This window comes from Myotis daubentonii, chromosome 3 (genome assembly GCF_963259705.1).
Source record: "Myotis daubentonii chromosome 3, mMyoDau2.1, whole genome shotgun sequence".
Lineage (NCBI taxonomy): Eukaryota > Metazoa > Chordata > Mammalia > Chiroptera > Vespertilionidae > Myotis > Myotis daubentonii.
The window spans coordinates 183,479,548-183,500,374 of NC_081842.1; the positions used below are offsets into that span (position 1 = coordinate 183,479,548).

Here is a 20,827-nt window from a genome sequence, read left to right on the forward strand (position 1 = left end):
CCCGGTCGAACTCACAAGGGGACACTTTGCATATTAGCCTTCTACATATCTAGATCTAGATCTATGTCTAGATATCTAGATATATAGATACTTAGATCCCCATGACTACTTTTGTAACTGGCAATTCGTACTTCTTAATCTCTTCACCTTTTCCACCCATTTTCCCAAATCCCTTCCCATCTGGAAATTGTCAATTTGATCTCTGTGAAAATGGTTCCTTTTATGTGTATTAGTGTAAAATGAGAGGAAAGCTAAAGTATTTTTGTTCTTAGCTCTTATATTCACATTCCATTCTAAAAGACGTCATTAGAGATGGTCCTCGGCTGAGTCATTGCAAGATAATTTTAAACAGCTGTCCTATTCAATGCATGGGAGGAAGCCATTCATCTGCATCATCTAGTCACTGGTGCCATTTCCCCAAATGTGCTCCAAAGGCTGATTTCTGGAAATCAAGAGCTCAGTGTGGGTGCTCCCGTTCTATGCTTTACTCTTTTTTAAAAAAATATATTTTATTGATTTTTTTACAGAGAGGAAGGGAGAAGGATAGAGAGTTGGAAACATCGATCAGAGAGAAACATCAATCAGCTGCCAAAGGGGTCGCGACCCACAGGTTGAGAACCACTGAGTTAGGGCATGACTTACTCTTTTCATAGGTTGGAGCTTGTGTAAAGGCTGACTTTTGAGACTGCATTAGAATCAAATTATACGATACAAAAATGACTAATGTGAGTGTTCATGATTCCTGTCTTTCATCTCTTCCCCTCAATTTTAGGATTTATGCAGCTAGTCAGACCATTTCATAGACTGTTATGATGCAGATTAAGAATGAGGAATTGGCTCTGACCGGTTTGGCTCAGTAGATAGAGCGTGGACCTATGGACTGAAAGGTGCCAGGTTTGATTCTGGTCAGGGGCATGTACCTTGGTTGCAGACACATCCCCAGTGTGGGGGTGTGCAGGAGGCAGCTCATGGATGTTTCTCTCTCATTGATGTTTCTAACTATTCCTTTTCCTTCCTCTCTGTAAAAAAAAATCAATAAAATATATTTTTTAAAAAAGAATGAGGCTGAAACGGGTTTGGCTCAGTGGATAGAGCGTCGGCCTGTGGACTGAAAGGTCCCAGGTTCGATTCCGGTCAAGGGCATGTACCTGGGTTGCGGGCATATCCCCAGTAGGAGATGTGCAGGAGGCAGCTGATCGATGTTTCTCTCTCATCGATGTTTCTAACTCTCTATCTCTCTCCCTTCCTCTCTGTAAAAAATCAATAAAATACATTAAAAAAAAATAAAAATAAAAATAAATAAAAAAGAATGAGGACTTGGAGATAGCAGGGTAATCAGAAGGAAAGAAAAAATTAGCCAAGGGTCTATCTACCTAATAAAAACAGTAAAAAAGGGTGAGGTAGGGGAAAGAATGGAAGAAGGCTTTTAATTTTTGAAGTGTTGGCTATAAACAACATAGCTCAAAAAGTTGTTGGTTTTGCCGAAACCGGTTTGGCTCAGTGGATAGAGCGTCGGACTGAAGGGTCCCAGGTTCGATTCCGGTCAAGGGCATGTACCTGGGTTGCGGGCATATCCCCAGTAGGAGATGTGCAGGAGGCAGCTGATCGATGTTTCTCTCTCATCGATGTTTCTAACTATCTCTCTCCCTTCCTCTCTGTAAAAAATCAATAAAATATATTAAAAAAAAAAGTTGTTGGTTTAAATATTAGCCAAAGGTCATTCAGCCGGAGTGGCTCAGTGGTTGTGCTTCAACCTATGAACCAGGAGGTCTTGGTTCAAGTCTCAGTCAGGACATATGCCCAGGTTACTTAATCCCCAATATGGGGTGTGCAGAAGGCAGCCAAGCAATGATTCTCTCATCATTGTGTTTCTATCTCTCTCTCCCTCTCCCTTCCTCTCTCTGAAATCAATTTAAAAACATATATATATATACACTCTAGAGGCCAGGTGCACAAAAATTTGTGCACTTGGGGGAGTCCCTCAGCACAGCCTGTGCCTTCTCCCAGTCTGAAACCCCTCGGGGGATAACCAACTGCTGGCTGAGGCCTGCTCCCTGGGAGATTTGGCCTAAGCTGGCAGTCAGACATCCCTCTGGCAGCCCGGGAGCCCTCGGGGGATGTCCACTTGCCAGCAGGGAGCGGGCCTAAGCTGCAGTTGGACATCCTTGGCACTGCTGAGGAGGCGGGAGAGGCTCCCACCACCACCGCTGTACTGGCAGCCATCAGCCTGGCTTGTGGCTGAGCAGACCTTCCCGTGTGAGAGCGCACTGACCACCAGGGGGCAGCTCCTGCATTGAGCATCTGCCCCCTGGTGGTCAGTGTGTGTCATAGTGACCAGTCATTCCCAGTCGTTCTGCTGTTAGGGTCAATTTGCATATTACCCTTTTATTATATAGGAGTGCCTGGCCAGACTGGGTGGAGGGGCTGATGGCTGCTTGCAGGTTGGCCATAGCCCCTTCAGAATGGGGATCCCCGCTGGGGTGCCTGGCCAGCCTGGGTGAGGGGCTGATGGCCATTTGCAGGTTGGCCACAGCCCCTTCATGGTTGGGGGGGGGTCCTGCTGGGGTGCCTGGCCAGTCTGGGTGAGGGGCTAAGGGCCGTTTTCAGGATGGCTAAGCCCCCCAGCAGGGACCCTCACCCCATGAGGGTGTGGCCAGCCTGGGTGAGTGGCTGATGGCTGTTTGCAGGCTGGCCAAACCCCCCAGCCACCCAAGCTCCCAGTGGAGGCTGGCTAGAAGCAGGTATCTGGGATTTATTTGTCTTCTATAATTGAAACTTTGTTGCCATGAGCGGAGGCCGCAGCCGGCTCAGGGCCCGTGGGAAGCTTGGCTTCCTCCATCGCCAGGGCAACCAAGCCTCCTGCTTGCTCCAGCTCTGTGGCTGCCAGCCGCCATCTTGGTTGGGTTAATTTGTATATAGTCGCTCTGATTGGCTGGTGGGCGTGGCTTAGGGCGTAGCAAAGGTATGGTCAATTAGCATCTTTGTCATATATATATATATATATATATATATATATATATATATGCCAAAATTATTTGTTGTCTTCATAGGTATGTAGGATCCAGAGTAATACCATGTTACTATTGAATGAATTATTTATTGCACAGGCAATAAACTATTAAAAACCCTATTGCTCCAATACATCTAATTGAAAGTTTAAAGTTGGTGATAGGGTGCAGGCAGGCTAAATAGTCATCTCAGATGTTGAATAATGAAAAATTAAATTTATTTAAGGAAAAGAAGATGGGAGATGGGGATATCCAAAGGTAAGAGCTACACAGCACTGAGCCAAAGGGTACTGGGTCCATGATGGCAGCAAAAATATACTTAGGACAGTGAAAGAAGGAAGGGCATTGGAGAAGCAACAGGAGAGCCTAGGCTGGGCTGCTTTGGCTCACTGAAAAGTCAGAGAAAAGGGGCCCTTGGAGACAGGTTCAGGAGTTAGTGGAGGATGAGCTACCACTGCCCATTGCTCCCCTGGTTGCAAGTCTCATGGGGTCCCTTAGAGGTTAGGGGATACCTGCCTGTGGGGGAGAGGTGGAAAGGGAATGGCATAGGTGTGCTCCCTGGAGGGAGAGCATGCACTGGATCCTTTGTCTTGAGCATATTTCTTTCTTTCTTGTAGGTGAAAATCTTAGGGGAGGACTTGAGGTGGGTCTCACTAAAATATTCATCAGCTTTCCAGGTGTGTTCTTTCAGGGTCATGGTCTCCACTGATTGGTCAGTGCCAGGGCAGGGGTTCCCATTAGTCAATGTAGCTGATCCTGAGGCAGCCACAGCATCCCTTGTCTGGTTTTGCTGCTTTTCTGGGCCTAGAGTTGAAATACAACTGATGCCTAGATGTTATCTTTAGGGAGGAAAAGGTCAGGGGTGTCTAAACCATCTGACCAGGGATATGAAAGATCAGAAATCCAAACCACAAGACCAATTGTTGCAGAATTTACCAGAAAACACACAACGGGCATTCAGAATATTCAGGAAAAACTCTTTACTTGCAGATGCACTAGTGCGGTGACTCAGGAAGAATCCTTCTCCAAAGCCCGAGTGATGAATATGGAGGAAGCTTTTTTTTATCCCCTTAGTTTCTTTGTCCCCCAAATATTGACCAGGTTTCTGGACTTCTCGCAGGCTTTGCAGCCACACCCCTCCCCCCTCCCTCCCCGGTTGGGATGGGGGAAGTGAGATTACACCCAAAGGCCCGGCCTGGCTGGTGCCAGTGCTGCCAACCCCCTCTGGGAGTAGAGTCTGGTTCATGGTTTATGGCCTCTGTAAAATGGGAGTATTCCGGGAAACCGGTTCTGCAAGGCTGGACAAGCTTCACAGATAAGAACGGGGCTTAATTATACCAGCAAGACTGCGTCCGAATATTGGTTATTGGCACAGATGCAGATTGCTAGCCCCCCAGTTGTCTTATATTCCCCCTCACAATGATATGCTAGGGGAGGACAGGCTGCCCTGGGGTAAGGTTCTTGTTCTCCCAGTTTTGCCTCTTGCTAGGCATCTGGGGCTTTCTGCCCTGGTGCGTTTCTGTACCTGGCCCATCGTCCTGGCTCTGCTCAAGTGTGTCTAAAACTAATCTCATGTTTGTGTTGTGACATAGTATTTGTAGTGACCATTCATTAACAATTGTATAGACTCTAAACATGAATACTTCCCAATAATACCATCCTCAAAAGATAGTTAATCTCTACTCTGACCATTTGTTGCACATTCTTTTCTGTACCAATGCTATGGAAATAGTTGTTATACTGTATTGTTTAGGGAATAATGACAAAAAAAAAGTCTGTATATATTCAGTACAGACATTATCACCATAGGCCTAACTATACATAGTACACATCAGTAACAGAGTAATTTTTCCCCCTGAATATTTTCCACCTACAGTTGGTTGAGTCCATGGATGTGGAATCTGCTATTGTGGAGGGTCAACTATACTGTCTACAGCTAAGAAATCTCATGCCATTATGCAACAATATTGTGTGTATGGGAATTGGGGAGGGGGGGGGGCGGGGACATTGGATTGGGAGCTGGGAGGTAAGAATTGTGATCAAGTTTGTGACTGACTTGCTGTGTGACTTGGGCAAACTCATGTTACCTAAGCCTTACTTTCTTCAACTATAAGATGAGGTTTCTGAAACTAAAATCACTAAGGATTCTTCCAGACCATTGGGGTTCTTATATTATACTTTGCTTTTTGGTAATCTCCCTGACTAAATGCACTTAAAAAATACATTATATCAGTTAATTATTGCAATAGTTGTGCGAATGTCATCCTGGATATTATGTTCTCTAAGAAGTCTTCTTGGGCTGTCTAACAGGTATCCAGATTGGTTTATGTGTGGTCTCTGCCTCTATAACAAGCACTGTGGGTTGGTCTGTAAAACAATCAACACTAATAAAAGAGAAAAATGGTAATTGGCGTACGAGCTACCCTTTTCATTGGCTAATCAGGGCTATATGCAAATTAACTGCCAACTAAGATTGGCAGTTAACTGCCAACAAGATGGCGGTTAATTTGCATATGTAGGCACAATGCAGGGAGGCGAAAGGGAAAGCAGGAAGAAGCCCCCTGCCACTGACAGTGATCGGAAACCCAGGGGGGAGCTAAGAGCTGCCCCTCAGCCATGATCAGAGAATCAGGTGCCTTTTCTGCCCTGGCCAGTGATAGCAGGACGTAGGGGTGGAGCCAGCGATGGGAGCTGGGCACGGTCGAAGCTGGCAGTCCCAGGAGCTAGGGGTCCCTTGCCTGGGCCTAAAGCGAAGCCCACGATCGCGGGGCTGCTGCAGCTGTGGGTCCCCGTTGCCCAGGCCAGATGCCTCAGCCAGAGGCGTCAGGCCTGGGCAAGGGGCCGATCCTGCGATTGGAGGGTGATGGGGGTCAACGCCTGAGGGCTCCCAGTATGTGAGAGGGGGCAGGCTGGGCTGAGGGACACTCCCCCCCACACACACCCAGTGCACGAATTTCGTGCACCGGGCCCCTAGTCCTATCTAATAATAGACAAACATGGTAATTAACCATACCTCTGCTATGCTTCCCATTGGCTAATCAGGGCGATATGCAAATTAACTGTGAACCAAGATGGCGGCCGGCAGCCACACAGCTGAAGCAAACAGGAGGCTTGGTTGCCCCGGTGATGAAGGAAGCCAAGATTCACCGCCTGCTGCGCGGGGCTCTGAGCTGCACTCTAAGCAACTATGTTGCAATTATAGAAGCTAAACAAACCCCAGGTACCTGCTTTCAGCCAGCCAGCCTTGGAGCTGGAGCTGCAACAAAGTTTCAATTACAGAAGGTAAATAAATCCCAGAATAAAAAAAAAAAGAAAAAAAGGAGAGACTGGGAGCTCCAGTTGCAGGCTTGGCCTGCCTGAAAACAGCCCTCAGCCCCTCATCCAGGCTGGCCAGGCAGCCCAGTGGGGACCCCAACCCTAAAGGGGGTGCGGGCAGCCTGAAAACAGCCATCAGCCCCTCACCCAGGCTGGCCAGGCACCCAAGCGGGACCCCCACACTGATCTGGGACACCATTCAGGGCAAACCAGCCGGCCCCCACCCGTGCACCAGGCCTCTATCCTATATAGTAAAAGAGTAATATGCATACTGACCCTAACAGCAGAAAGACTGGGAATGACTGGTCACTATAACACACACTGACCACCAGGGGGCAGACGCTCAATGCAGGAGCTGCTCTCTGGTGGTCAGTGAGCTTCCACATGGAGGAGCTTTGCTCAGCCACAAGCCAGGCTGATGGCTGCCAGTACAGCAGTGGTGGTGGGAACCTCTCCTGCCTCCTCAGCAGCGCTAAGGTTGTCTGACTGCAGCTTAGGTCTGTCCCCCACTGGCAAGTGGACATCCCCCAAAGGCTCCTGGGTTGCCAGAGGGATGTCTGGTTGCCAGCTTAGGCCCAATTCCCTGGGGAGAAGGCCTCAGCCAGCAGATGGTCATCCCCTGAGGGGTCCCAGATTGTGAGAGGGCACAGGCCGGGCTGGGGGACCCCCACAAGTGCACAAATTTTTTGCACCGGGCCTCTAGATATATATATAAACCCCTAATATGCAAATAGACCAAATGGCTGAACAACTGAACAACCATACGCTGACCACCAGGGGGCACACGCGGAACATGGTGGGTGATGGCAGCAGGTGGCAGAGCATGGAACATGGTGGGCATAGGCCGTGGCAGGATGGTGGAGCAGGTGAGCAGGGGCACCAGGCCAAGGCGGGGCACTGGTTGCTGTCATCAGGGCAAGCCTCTGGTGGTTACTGAAAATTCTTTGCTCCAGCATGCCGTGGTCCTGCTGGGTGCTCACGCTGCTGCCAGCACTGGCCCCACTCACACCTGCTGCCGGCACCCAGCGCTGACCCCAATCGCTCGGCACTGTCAGTGGGTGCAAGCAGCGGCTGCTGACCCCGATCACCCCTCAAGGCTTCGCCACCTCCCCCTGCTTCTGAGGGGCGATTGGGGCTGGCAGCCGCCTCTCACACCGGTCCCAATAGCTTGGCGCCATCAGTGGGTGTGAGTGGTGACTGCTGGCCCCGATCATCCCTCAGGGCTTCTCTACCTCCTCCTGCTCCTGAGGGGCAATCAGGGCACCCGCTGACAGCACTGAATCCGCTTGCAGCTGCTGCAAGGCTGGCCCCAATTGCTCTGCGCTGTCAGCAGGTATGAGCGGGGCTGGCGCCGTCAGCTTGTGGGAGCAGTGGCGGTGCTGCGGGAGCAGGGCTGCTGGCAGAGGGACCGGGGGCCACAGCAGGGAGGGCTAGGTGGGGTTGGGGAGGATGGGCCAAGACCCGCTCCTATGCCCACAGCAGCCTCACGGCCCACAAGTCCTTTCAAGGTGCACGAATGCATGCACTGGGTCCCTAGTGTTAAATAATAGTTATATTTCTTTTTTTTTAAAATATATTTTATTGATTTTTTACAGAGAGGAAGGGAGAGAGAGAGTTAGAAACATCAATGAGAGAGAAACATCGATCAGCCGCCTCCTCCACATCTCCTACTGGGGATCTGCCTGCAACCCAGGTACATGCCCTTGACCGGAATCAAACCTGGGACCTTTCAGTCCACAGGCCGACGCTCCATCCACTGAGCCAAACCGGTTTTGGCTATATTTCTTAATATATATTCTTCTCCACTAATTTATATGTCCCCTGAGGGATTTATAGATGATATAAATTCCAACACTTAAACAGTACCTAGCATAGGTATTTAATGAAATGAATAAATGGAGTTCTAGTACTAGAAAACTTTTGCAGTAAAATTGAGGTAGGATAGTAAGAAGCTAGGAAAATTCCTTGGCAAGTGAAATGGGGAGAAGATAGTGGATTCAAACTGGCCTCATCCAGCACCCTGACTCACCTGCCTTTTTCTCCTTTGCATGACCACTCCCTTAAGCATTAAGAACTCAGGACAATGAGGTTCTGATTAGCATTAAAAAATCTTAGGAACAAATCTCCAGTCTGTTGACCACAGACACAGAGTTTTGATCAAACTAGAGATAACATCTAAGCCTTGGTTGTGTTTCAGCTCTAGGCCGAGAAAAGCAGCAAAACCACATGAAGTGAGGCCATGGCTGGTGTCAGGACCAGATGCATGACCCATGAACCCCTACCCTAATGCTGACCAATCAGTAGAGACCACACCCTGACCCTAAAGCTATGAATTGGCATATTAAAGGACACACCTGGAAAGCTGATGAATATTTTATTGAGGTCCTCCTCTGAAATGCCTGTCTTTGGAAAATAGCTAAAACCCCTTAAGATAAAGGACCCAGTGTAGGTACTCTCTCTCTCTAGAGCATGCCCATGCATTCTTCCTTCAGGCACATACCTTTGCTTTCTTTCTCCTAAGCTCTAAGGGTCCCCACCAGACTTGGAAACAGAGAGCAGAGGCAGCAGTAGCTTACCGTTGGCTAACCCCCTGAACCTCTCTCTCTTAGTGCCCCCCCCCCCTTTTTTTGCCTCTGTACTTGTTTCCCAAGTCCATGCAGCTCAGCTGGCTCACTTCTGCCTCTGTGACTTTCTTTCTAAAAGGTCAAGACAGCTCCTCTGAGCAGCCCACTCGAATCTTCTCTTCGAATGTACTGTCACTTTGCATGCTAAATAAACTTCCTCTTGCGTTAGAGTTCTTGGCTCTGAATTCTTTCTTTACTAAAGCGTCGAAAATCAACACTGCCAGTAACAAAACCATTGGTCTTTTCAGAAAGCAATTTTTCAAGAGGATAACTAAGGAATCCGAATCTTGCATTAGTATTAAATTTTAAAACAAATGTCTAGAATCAAAGTAGACAAGGCACACTTTACATAAAATTTATCATTTATTTAGGCAAAAAAGAAATTCCAAAAACAAAAATCTTTACACGCAACATTAATATCTAAGTGATGTCCTGGTTTAAAATATAGCATGATTCACGTACAGAACACTGCTATTTATCTGGCCACAGTGAGAACAGTGCCTCCAGTCCAGATAACTGAGAGCCTTTGAAATGTATACACATTATACTTTCCAATGATTTCCTTTGAAAGGAGTTAAACTCTTCCACTAGAATTCAAGCAAAAGATAGCTTTTTTTTTTTTCCACACTCACAAGTCAGAATTTGATAGTGGGAATTACACAAAAGTCAGGAATTTAAAATTTTTATTCTTGCAGATTATCTGAAAGTATAAATCTTGATATAACATCCTCCCATTTTTAAAGAGAAAAAACACTCAATTTCTTGCTTTTATGAAAGTGTGTTCAGCTTCCACTAGCTAAGTAGCTTTTTGCTTCTAGGCTGATTAAAATAAGCTTAAAAGAATCCAATGTGAACAGTTTTCCCAAAAGTGAGTCCCAAACTGAGCACATACTATTAATGAACCAGATCTATAATTTCCCATTTAATGATTGTGATAAGTTTAGATTTTCTAAATATTCTTAATAGACATTCTGGCTAGTTATAAAGTTAGGTTGTGCTGTCAAAAAGAGTTCTGCTTCATCCAGAGAAAGGAGGAACAGCATTGATTTTTCTCATAGTTTACCCCAAAAAATTGGGGGAGGAAAGAAATAGGCAGAGAAAGCTCTTTCTTAGGCTGCCAATCAGTTAACATAGAATGTCTTAGGTTAAGATTTGGAAACTGGCCTGGGCTGCGTAGCTCACTTGGTTAGAGCATCATCCCAATATGCCAAGGTTGCAGGTTTAATCACCGGTCAGGAATCAATCAATAAATGCATAAATAAGAGAAACAACAAACTGATGTTTTTCTCTTTCCTCTTTCCTCTCTCTCTAAGATGAATAAAACAAAACAAAAAAAATTAAAAAGATCTGGAAACCAAAGAATGTATAATTAGGAATATACCATGTCATGCAAAGACTTTGAAATACTAAAAAAAGATAAAGCAATTACTCATTCAGCAAATGTTCCCATCATACTGCTATTCTCATCACTGGATAAAGGTTGGATTTGCATTATTCCTAAAATAATCAGTTCATGAGTTAACAATAAAAATTAAAAATATGCCAATACATTTGGCACAAATGGTAAAGATTAAATATCCAATATCCACACAGTCATTTGAAACTGCTACAATGGATTTGAGAGGGAAACCGTAAGTTTGCAAATCTTTTTATAATCTGTCTTAAACTACTACCGTGAAGCTCTAACCACAAAGTCCCAAATAAGTAACATGCAGATAAAACTGCCCACATCAACTGACAATGTGATAGTGCCTTTAACTTATACCGTTAGTTTTAGTAATACTGTTTATCCCAAGATAAAAGTTGCACAATAACCAAAGAACGTAAACATACCATTAGAGGGCAGCAGAGGGATAGGTTTCCAACAAAAGAAATTTTCCCAGCTGCTCATGACCTCTTTTCAAACTTGAGTACATTGTTCTATGGAAGGGAAGGGACGGTGGGTGAATGTTATCTATGCATTTGGAAACATTAAGCCAAAACCATGATTCCTTAATCTGACCTTCCCTAATTTAACAAATAAAATGTTTTCATTAAAATGTGGTCCAACCACAGCTGGTTTTGCTCAGTGGATAGAGCCGTTGGCCTGTGGACTGAAGGGACCCAGGTTCAATTCCCATCAAGGGCATATGCCTGGGTTGCAGGCTTGATCCCCAGTAGGGGGCATGCAGGAGGCAGCCGATCAATGATTCTCTCATCACTGATATTTCTATTTCTCTCTCCCTTCCCCTTTCCCTCTGATATCAATAAAATTATTCTTAAAAAAATGTGGTCCAAAGGGCTCGAAGATGGCCCAATGCCATCTTACACATGGTATAATAATAATAATAATAAACACAGCCAAATGAAAGTGAATGGGGAGAAAAAGGGCCAACTCAAAAGGTTCCATTTAGTAAAAGCAACTTCGTAGGCTGAATATATAGGATTAATGTTTTTACACATGAATCTCTAATTCCTGGGCTGTTTGTAATCAAAAGATAAAATTAAATTTCCACTGCAGCTTTACGGTGATTCAGTGCAATCATGGGTAATTCACTTAAGTTGATTGATGACACTAAACAGAATTTCTGTTCAAGAGTGAGAAGTAGTAATATTTAAGTTAATTTCTGTAATTGTGGATCTGATATGATTTTTTAAATCTGCAACTAAGGTCAGTAGCCACTGAGGCCTTGGCCAGAAGGTAAAATAACCATTTATTATTACCTGATTTATGTTTTTTTCAAATGCAAGAAGGAAAAAAATGATTTTTTAGAGTTCAAAGGTCACAGCCAAACTTACTTGATGGAAAAATGAGATGGCTTAATTTTTGCTTTAATTTCAGACTGCTCTTAACAATACCACCAACATGCATCATTATACTCTAAAAAGTCTAATTCCATTTCCTGTTGATCTCTTGCTGTTGCTTATGGACTGCTGTACTGTTATTTTACAATATCTGAGTGCATCTTGATTTGAGCAATGAGTGGTTCAATCCTAGTCTTAATTGTGCTTAAAATAGTACTTTTTAGCCACTGAAGAAGTAACCCTTGAAGGCACCAAGTACTGTTAAATTCTGTTATACAAATGCGAAAGGAAGGCCTAATAGATTCTAACTGTAGAGAGAGGCCAGTTATGCCTTATAGTTTCAATATTTTAGCCAGATTCAAGACCTTAGAAACAATTCTGTGCCTTAATTAGATATACCATTTTAAGAACCATCCCAACAATAAAGGCACTACAATTTTTATATATTTGGGAAGTGATCAATTATTTTGCTTTTAAGACTCAGAGGTATTTGGCCATCACCAGTGCTCAAAGTAGTAAATTAAAATATCTGAGTCTTCATCTATCAACAAGTTATTCTGTATAAGAAGAGATTTATTATTTTCTGTACATCTTTAGCCATTCCTGAAAACAACTTGTTAGGAAAAATCTAGGATTAGCCTATAAGGAACATGCACTGTCTTGAACAGAATATAAGAGAAACTTAAAGCCAAGCTTTTACAAATAGCCTTTCCCTTTACTACACAAGCTGGGAGACTTGGAAGTGGTCAACATAGCTAGTAGCAACTTCCAAGATACTGTAGGCTGTCCTATTTTCTACATTTTGCCTTAGATATTAAAATTCAGAAAAAAAGGGGAAAATTTTAAAAGAATTTTCTATTTCCTCTGAAATAGGCTTATTCTATACAAATTTATCCTGTATCTATAACATTTTTTAAACCAATTAAGTCAGAATTAACACACAGTTTTACTTGTATTTTAATGGTTTTTAAAGACCTACGTTAGTTTAAATTTTCATCCCTGTGGAGGAGTACCAAATAATTCAAGTATGATTACTGTAATAGTGGTATGAAATGTGAATGTCAAAAATGTTATCAGCATACTAGTAAACTGGCTCCTTTCTAAATAAAAATGCTTCTGAATAATCACCATAATTTAAATATACCATTTAAAATCTCTACTGAAAACATTTGGTCATCTATGGAAAAAAATGCATTCATATGAAATTGTGATTAACTTTAATCACAAAGTAAAATTTTAAATGGGAATTAAGTTTTTTGGTGACTTGCGTGTCCCAACTGCTGTTATTGATATAATGATAACTGATTCTTTACCATACTATAACAGGTATCTTAAAGGAAAGGCAATTGTATTAAAAAAATAATCAATCAAAAAGTATTTTCTCTTATGCACTGCACCTAGAATCACTATATTTAACAACAGTCTAATTCTACTTGTTCATTTTGGCAGTACAATGTGGACATCTTTCTCCAACATAAAAACGTTAAGATACATGTATTTTGAAACAAAAGAAATTTAACTTCTTGTGGCAAAATTTACTGTTGTTAAACTTGTATTTTAACTGAGCAGTAACATCATGTGTAGTCTCTCTATTCCACTGAACAAAATTACTTTGAAATAGAGGGACAGGAATGGTCAGTTTTAACAAGACATTTTAAAAATTCACATTTTCACAACGATGTGACCTATCGATTCAGAGAGTTAATCTTTAGCCAGAATGCTGTAACATTTTACACTGTGATGCCTGTGGATTATTTCTAGAGAATTTGTGTAGGAAGCAGAAGCCCATGCTTCCAGGAATAATTATGAAGAAGCTACTGCTCATTGCCCCAGGAGATGTGGACTCCAGAAGCATAGCCTGCTCCACTTTAAAAACCATACCATAAGACCAGACCTTTTCCCAGTTCCTAAACTCTGTTATCCCTTAATCGTTTTTCTTTTTAATATATTTTTCTTCCAGCTATCCAAGCTCCAGCCAGTGAGTAGCTTTCCCGAGGAGAGGGTTCAGATTTCCATTCTTTCACACTAAGGAGGGCATCTGATAAAAGGTACACAGACAGAGAATAAAGGCATTTTATACAGAGCATTATAAAATTTACAACTGAAGCAGTTTCAGAAATCAGGTTAACAGCTTATCTGAAGCTGCAAACTGATTAGAAGGGTCTTAAAGGTCAGAAAAGTCTGGCCTAAGGGTTCGTGCAAACTTTATCATAAAACTAGAATTTCAAGCACAGGTAAGTTCAAACACTGAAAGATGTAGAAATTTTTCTAAAAAGCAATGATGAAGGAAGAGACCCTTCTTACCTCATAAGTTAAAAATCACAAAACAAATTAGAGACTGTTCACATGGGCAGTACTGTACATCATCAATCCCAAACTGATCTAAGCCTCTTGTTATGGAAACCCCAAAACATCACAGACGATATCCTAATGAACCTATCACAAAAAGGATTCCTGTGATTCAATTATCCAATTGCCTATGGCTATCAATTTAGTCTGGCCTGGGGCTGCTTTTTACAGGGAGGTGGTCTCCCATGGCGTACAATGTGTTTTTCTAAAGTGTCCAGAATGGCCACAGCAATCTGCTGGACATGGGGATCAGTCTGTTCATGTTCTTTGATGTTGTATAAATGCTGCAATCCTCCTTCTTCAATCAACATGCTGCAATACCTTGAGGCTGAAAGAAAACAAGAGAAAGAACTTTTCTTAAAACACTTAAAAATTATTCCACACACAAAAAAATAATTTTCACTTAAATTTAGCTCTTTTGTTATTGACCGCTAACATATGCTACAGATTGATAAATACCTTTGTAATGATGTTATGTCTACACTGCAAGTTCCCACACATAAATAATATAGGTACCATATATATATATACATTTTAATCATAACCTTAAGGCATAGACAATCTGGAAAAGAAAATTTATTTGACCCCAAATCACAAGATAGGTGCTTGTTACACTTTTATGCATTTCCTGTTTTTTAATATATTCTTTTATTTTATTTTATTTTTCAATTACAGTTTACATTCAATATTACTTTGTTTTAGTTTCAGGCGTACAGCATAGTGGTTAGAAAATCATATACTTTGCAAAGTGTTTGCCCAATATTTCCAGTACCTATCTGACATCATACAGTTATTACAATATCATTGACTGTATTTCCTATATGACTATACATTCCCATGACTACTTTTATAATTGCCAATTTGTACTTCTCAATCCTTTAACCTTCTCCACCAGTACCTCCACCCCCACCCTCATTTCTGTTTTTTGTTGTTGTTTTTTAAATAATATATTTTATTGATTTTTTTTTTTTTTTTTTACAGAGAGGAAGGGAGAGGGATAGAGAGTTAAAAACATCAATCAGCTGCCTCCTGCACACCCCCTACTTGGGATGTGCCCCCAACCAAGGTACATGCCCTTGACCGGAATCGAATCCGGGACCCTTGAATCCGCAGGCCGAAGCTCTATCCACTGAGCCAAACCAGTTAAGGCTCATTTCTGTTTTTTAAAAATTTAATGGCACTGATATTGTACATGCAATTTTATTTCTGCATTTTTATTTTAAAATATTTTTTGTACACACAACTTTTTAAAAAAATATATTTTATTGACTTTTTACAGAGAGGAAGGGATAGGGATAGAGAGTTAGAAACATCGATGAGAGAGAAACATCGATCAGCTGCCTCCTGCACACCTCCCACTGGGGATGTGCCCGCAACCTAGGTACATGCCCTTGACCAGAATCAAACCTGGGACCCTTCAGTCCCCAGGCCGACGCTCTATCCACTGAGCCAAACTGGTTAGCACTACACACAACTCTTAAAGCCTTATTAGTTTTAGTCATTGATTAAAGTATAATTTACACACAATAAAACAAAATTAAAGTTAATATACATTTTGATGAGTTTTGCAAATGTATATACACCTGTGTTATAATTCTTGTTTAAGTTTTTTGGTGGACTTTCCATTTCATTGATTTTGAGGAAATATCTGGAATGCTGGGCAAATGCTAAATGTAGGTTTAACTTTAGAAGAAGTCACCAAATTATTTTCTAAAGTGGTTACATATTTTTCCATCCCATTAGCAAAGAATGTGAAAGAGTTATTTCGCATTCTCGCCAACACTTGTCCTTGTCCATCATTTTGATTATAGGCAGCCTTCCTAGTATGTGCGAACTGGTATCTCATTGTGACTTTAATTTATAGTTCTCTAATGACTGATGATGTTGGTTCTGATTTTTAATTAAAAAAACACACACTACACTTTATTATTAGTGTTTCTATGTGTTTCTTGTGCAATGTTTAAAGTAACTTATGGAATGAACTTATATTAATAAATAACTGACAAAACAGTTGATTCATAATCTTTGAAAAAAAGATATCAAACCTGATCTAGGCCTGGCTGGTATGACTCAGTTGGTTGAGCGTCATCCTGTGCACTGAAAGGTCACCTATTTGATTCCTGGTTAGGGCACATGTACAGGTTTTGGGCTCAATCCCCATTTGCGTGCGTGCAGGAGGCAGCCCACTGATCTCTCTCTCTCTCTCTCTCTCTCTCTCTCTCTCTCTCTCTCTCTCTCTCTCTCTTCTCCCCCCTATCTCTCTCTCTAAAAACTTATAAAACAAAAAACAAAACCCTTATCTAAATGCCTTGCTTCTCCACAGACTATGGGTGCAGAGAGCAACATCTTGAATGGGGAAATTTTGTGTAGATGAGGACTAGGTACTGGAATGTACCATAAATATTGGATCTCCTTAAGACATTTTGCTCAAAAAATGAACCCACTGTAGGCTCCTAATTTTTACTATTATTTTTTTAAATGTCTGGATTGTTGAATAAAACTTAGGTTCTCTTGACCCTTTTATTTATTTATTTTTAAATGTATTTTTATTGATTTCAGAAAGAAAGGGAGAGGGAGAGAGTAATAGAAACATCAATGATGCGAATCATTGATCTGCTGCCTCCAGCATGCCCCCTACTGGGGATTGAGCCCGAAACCCGGGCATGTGCCCTTGACCAGAATCAAACCTGGGACCCTTCAGTCTGCAGGCAGACACTCTATCCACTGAGCCAAATCCGTTAGAGTGGCTCCTAACTTTTATATTCCATGTTGGAACAATGTAAGTCTCATTCACTATTATCATTCAGTATCTACTATTGGCAAGCTCATTCTGAAAAAATAAATGTACTTTATAAACTAAGATTCTCTTATATAGTATTTTAAAAAGTCTATGTCCTTAAAATCACTTAAATACACAATTCAGAAATGGCTTTTCTATGTAAGGAGAATTTTCCTTGAGAAAGAAAAACATAGTTTCTTTTTGGTACATACGATTCTTGCTGCAGACATGTTGCATGGCCCAAACTGCCCATAGCTGGACTCCTGGTGTTGTGAAACAGCCAAGTAATGGAAAAAATGGATTAAAGGACCTAAAAGTACAAAAGAAGAAAAGTTACATCCTCTACTTAGTGTCATTTTCTTTCTTTTTAAAAAATTCCTCACCTGAGGATAAGTTTATTTATTTTAGAGAGAAAGGGAGCGAGAAAGAGGGGGGGAAGAGAGAGAGAGAGAGAGAGAGAGAGAGAGAGAGAGAGAGAGAGAGAGAGACATGGATGTAAGAGAGAAACATCAATCGGTTGCCTCCTGTTCACACCTTGACTGGGGGAATGAACCTGCAACCAAGGTATATGCCCTGACCAGAAATCAAACCCACAACATTTTTGGTGTATGGGACGATGCTCCCACCAACTGAGCCACCCAGCCAGGGCTTAGTGTCATTTCCTAAAGCAATGATTCCTGAGCTTTTCACCCTAGAAATTTTATCCAACTATTTTTAAACTAATATAAATGAGCTATCAGTATATCTTTCCTTTGTCTTAGCCATTTGAAAAAAGGACCATATTCTGAGAAGTCTCGGTAGAGAAGATGGAAGGTGACAGAAATTTTAAAAAGTACTTTTTTGGTCTTGAAGATACACATTTAAAGAATAACAGACCTTGGCTGGAAAACCTAGAAAAGAAAAAGTTAGTTGATAACTAACTGATCGAACACCATGAAGGAGGTCTAGAGTTAGCCTTTCTATTTTTACTGGTTTTCTACCCAAAAGTGGGTAGAACATAAGTTGGGAGAATCATAAATGTTGGCAGCATCAGCATTTATGAAGTAGACAACAAAAATAAGTTGTAATAATATTATGCAGCCATCTGGAATATTTCAAGTAATTAGCAATTAGCTATCAAGTCAACTAATTGTCATAAGCAGAGTTAGGCATCCAGTATGCACCTTAATAGATTATTATAAATTGTTTCCCTAAACTAATTTGGTGCTACTTCTAGTTCTCTCAATCTTGTTTTGGAACTCCTTATATTAATATACTGTTTCCTGTTCCTAAAATCTTATGCCCTTACTTAATTATCTCTCAAAATTCAGCTCATAATCTACATCCTCTGGAAACTCTTAACCATTTTCCAATGCAGATTTAAGTACTCTCATCTTTAATTGTATAGCCTTCTATGCACAAAACTAGCATAATAGTGAATCATATCTGATTCACATTTGGTCTCCCTCACTAGGTTCTTGTGTGCAAGCACCATCTCTTACTCCTCTTTAAATTTCAAGAGCAAAAAACAAGTCCCTGGCATTTGTCTTTAATAAAAGTGGAATAAAGGAAGGACTGATGAATGAGAGGTAGCAGAAAGTAAAGATACTTTGCTTCTTTTAAAACCAGTAGGAAGATAGATACCTGGGGGCAGGGAGTAGGGGGATTATGTACCTAATAGGAATTACACATTTAGTAGGACCTCTAGGCAAGCAAAATGACTAGGTTACTGTCTTAATATTAATTATCTTGCTAATTACCTGTATGCTACCATCTCACACTCTGGAGTTGGCCATTTCAAAATAGCTGAATGCTGCAAGACACAAGACACACAAAAAAGGGATTACAATATTTATTTAGCACTGCATTATTGCATTATGAAGCTTTGATAGTTTAACCACTATGAATATTGTGTGTATGCTTCCAGAAAACACCAAATGATCCTACCAGATCATCCAGAAGAGAATTCCTCTGGCTACGGCTCAATGTCCAAGCTTGTTCACCTCTAGATATTAAATGGGCAATAATTCCTGCTGCAAAGTAACTGACTTCCACTTCCACACTATGTAGGAGACTACTGATGTGGTCTATAAAGTCCTTCCACATTAATTCAGAATGCAATTCTTGTACTTCAGCTATATTGTTCTGGAAAAAAATTAAAAGTAATATATAGTAAATGCCTAATGACCCTTTGTACTTTAAGAAACAACAGAGATTGAAATGATTTAAACATGTACCTGTATATGGACATAGCTGAAGACTGTTGCTATATTAGCACAGTGGGATTATGGGTGATTTTTTTCTCTCCTCTCCAAACAAAATAATAAACAGTGAGTCCCTTTTCAGGCAAAATTGTTAAATAGATAACCTAAAAATGTCCTGATATAAAATATCTAGAAGTGCTGGGCGAATAATAGCTAGCTAGCAACCTTTAAATATGTAGCAAACAGAACCAAACCAGAGCAGTAACAGGCCATCACCAATCTGCAGGGGAGGAGAACTGGGTTTTAATAGCCATGCAAAGCCAGAAGGTAAGGGCTAAAAATTGGAACTAAGACTTCACATACAAATGAAGGACTTTCAAAGTCTTACACCTCAATAAAAGAGTGGATAGATACATGAAAAAGAAACCTACTGTAATCTACTCTCTGGCCTAAAAGGAAAAGTCTTCCCTTATAATTTATAACTAGGGGCCTACCTTCATGCAAGGCTGTGGTTAAACCCCAACTTAGAAAACAAGAGCAAGAGAGGTAGGAAGAAAACCAGAAAAGTTTGGTATCTAGAAAGCAGAGAGGGGTGAGTATATCAAAAGGGTAAAGGAAACAGTAGTTCTGAATACTGTGGAGAGCCTAAATAAGACGAAGACAAAAAGCATCCATTTGTTTGAGCAATATAGCGATCTTGTGCCTTAAAAATGTCATAGCCTTAGGTCCCCACTAAAGTCTGCCGGCTGGCCTACAGAAGGCAGGTGTTTTATCTGGACTTGGGATGTAATGGCTTCCCTTGGCAGCACATAAGGAAGACCTCTGTTCACACAGGAAACAATTCAGGGGTTTCCAATTTATCTCACTACTCTGAAGATTATCCTCAGTCTTTTTTTTTTTTTTTTTAAGGTTAACTCTTAATTTTTTTAATTTATTGATTTTTAAAGAGGAAGGGAGAGATGGATAGAGAGTGAAAGAGACATCGATTTGTTGTTCTATTTTTTTATGCATTCATTGGTTGATTCTGACCCAGGATTGAACCTGCAACTTTGACCTATTGGAAAAACACTCTAACCAGTTAAATTATTTAACATTTCCCTATTACTGGGCATTTAGATCATTTTACATTTTCTACTTTATATAGCTAAGTGAATAGATAGGTCCTTCTTAAATGCCAGGCTCCAGCTGTCGCCCAAATCCATCTCTTATTGCTCAGTATTTCAAAGTCTTGCACCTGGGAAACAAACACAAATCTACATATTTTTACTCACTAATCTATGCCTCCTATGATCTAATTCCTTCAGAACAGAGGTCTGCTCTAAAATGGTTTTTACCACATGGGCACTTTGCCTGTTGCAGAGATTAAAGCATTTGATCTTTCATCTTTGATCCATAAAACATCTGATCTTTTATCTTTGTCTCAAAATCCTAGAGGGCTCACTTTCACCAAATCCAATATATTTACTGAATATATGATTTGTTAAGAAGTCTTTTTTTTCTAATATATTTTATTGATTTTTTACAGAGAGGCAGGGAGAGGGATAGAGAGTTAGAAACAGCGAGGAGAGAGAAACACCGATCAGCTGCCTCCCGCACACCCCCCACTGGGTTTATGCCCGCAACCAAGGTACATGCCCTTGACTGGAATCGAACCTGGGACCCTTGAGTCCACAGGCCGATGCTCTATCTGCTGAGCCAAACCGGCCAGGACTGTTAAGAAGTCTTTTAAGTAGTAATTATTAATTACCAAACACGGCCTCTAAAAATACTTTAGGTTAGTGACAT

The 20,827-nt window shown here is 41.4% G+C and overlaps 1 protein-coding gene across 2 annotated transcripts in view; it reads right to left on the reverse strand.

The window, feature by feature from the left end:
• Positions 1–9,579: 9,579 nt before the first annotated feature.
• The window catches only part of ZYG11B (zyg-11 family member B, cell cycle regulator), an 82,556-nt gene continuing 71,308 nt past the window's right edge, over positions 9,580–20,827 (reverse strand). For both annotated transcript variants that reach the window (XM_059689560.1, XM_059689559.1), the window contains 4 exons: positions 18,786–18,983; positions 18,599–18,651; positions 17,072–17,169; positions 9,580–14,408 (listed from right to left, as the gene is read on the reverse strand). In XM_059689560.1, the coding sequence (XP_059545543.1) occupies positions 14,218–14,408; positions 17,072–17,169; positions 18,599–18,651; positions 18,786–18,983 (540 nt within the window). In that variant the 3' untranslated portion in view covers positions 9,580–14,217. The remainder of the gene's footprint in view (positions 14,409–17,071; positions 17,170–18,598; positions 18,652–18,785; positions 18,984–20,827) is intronic.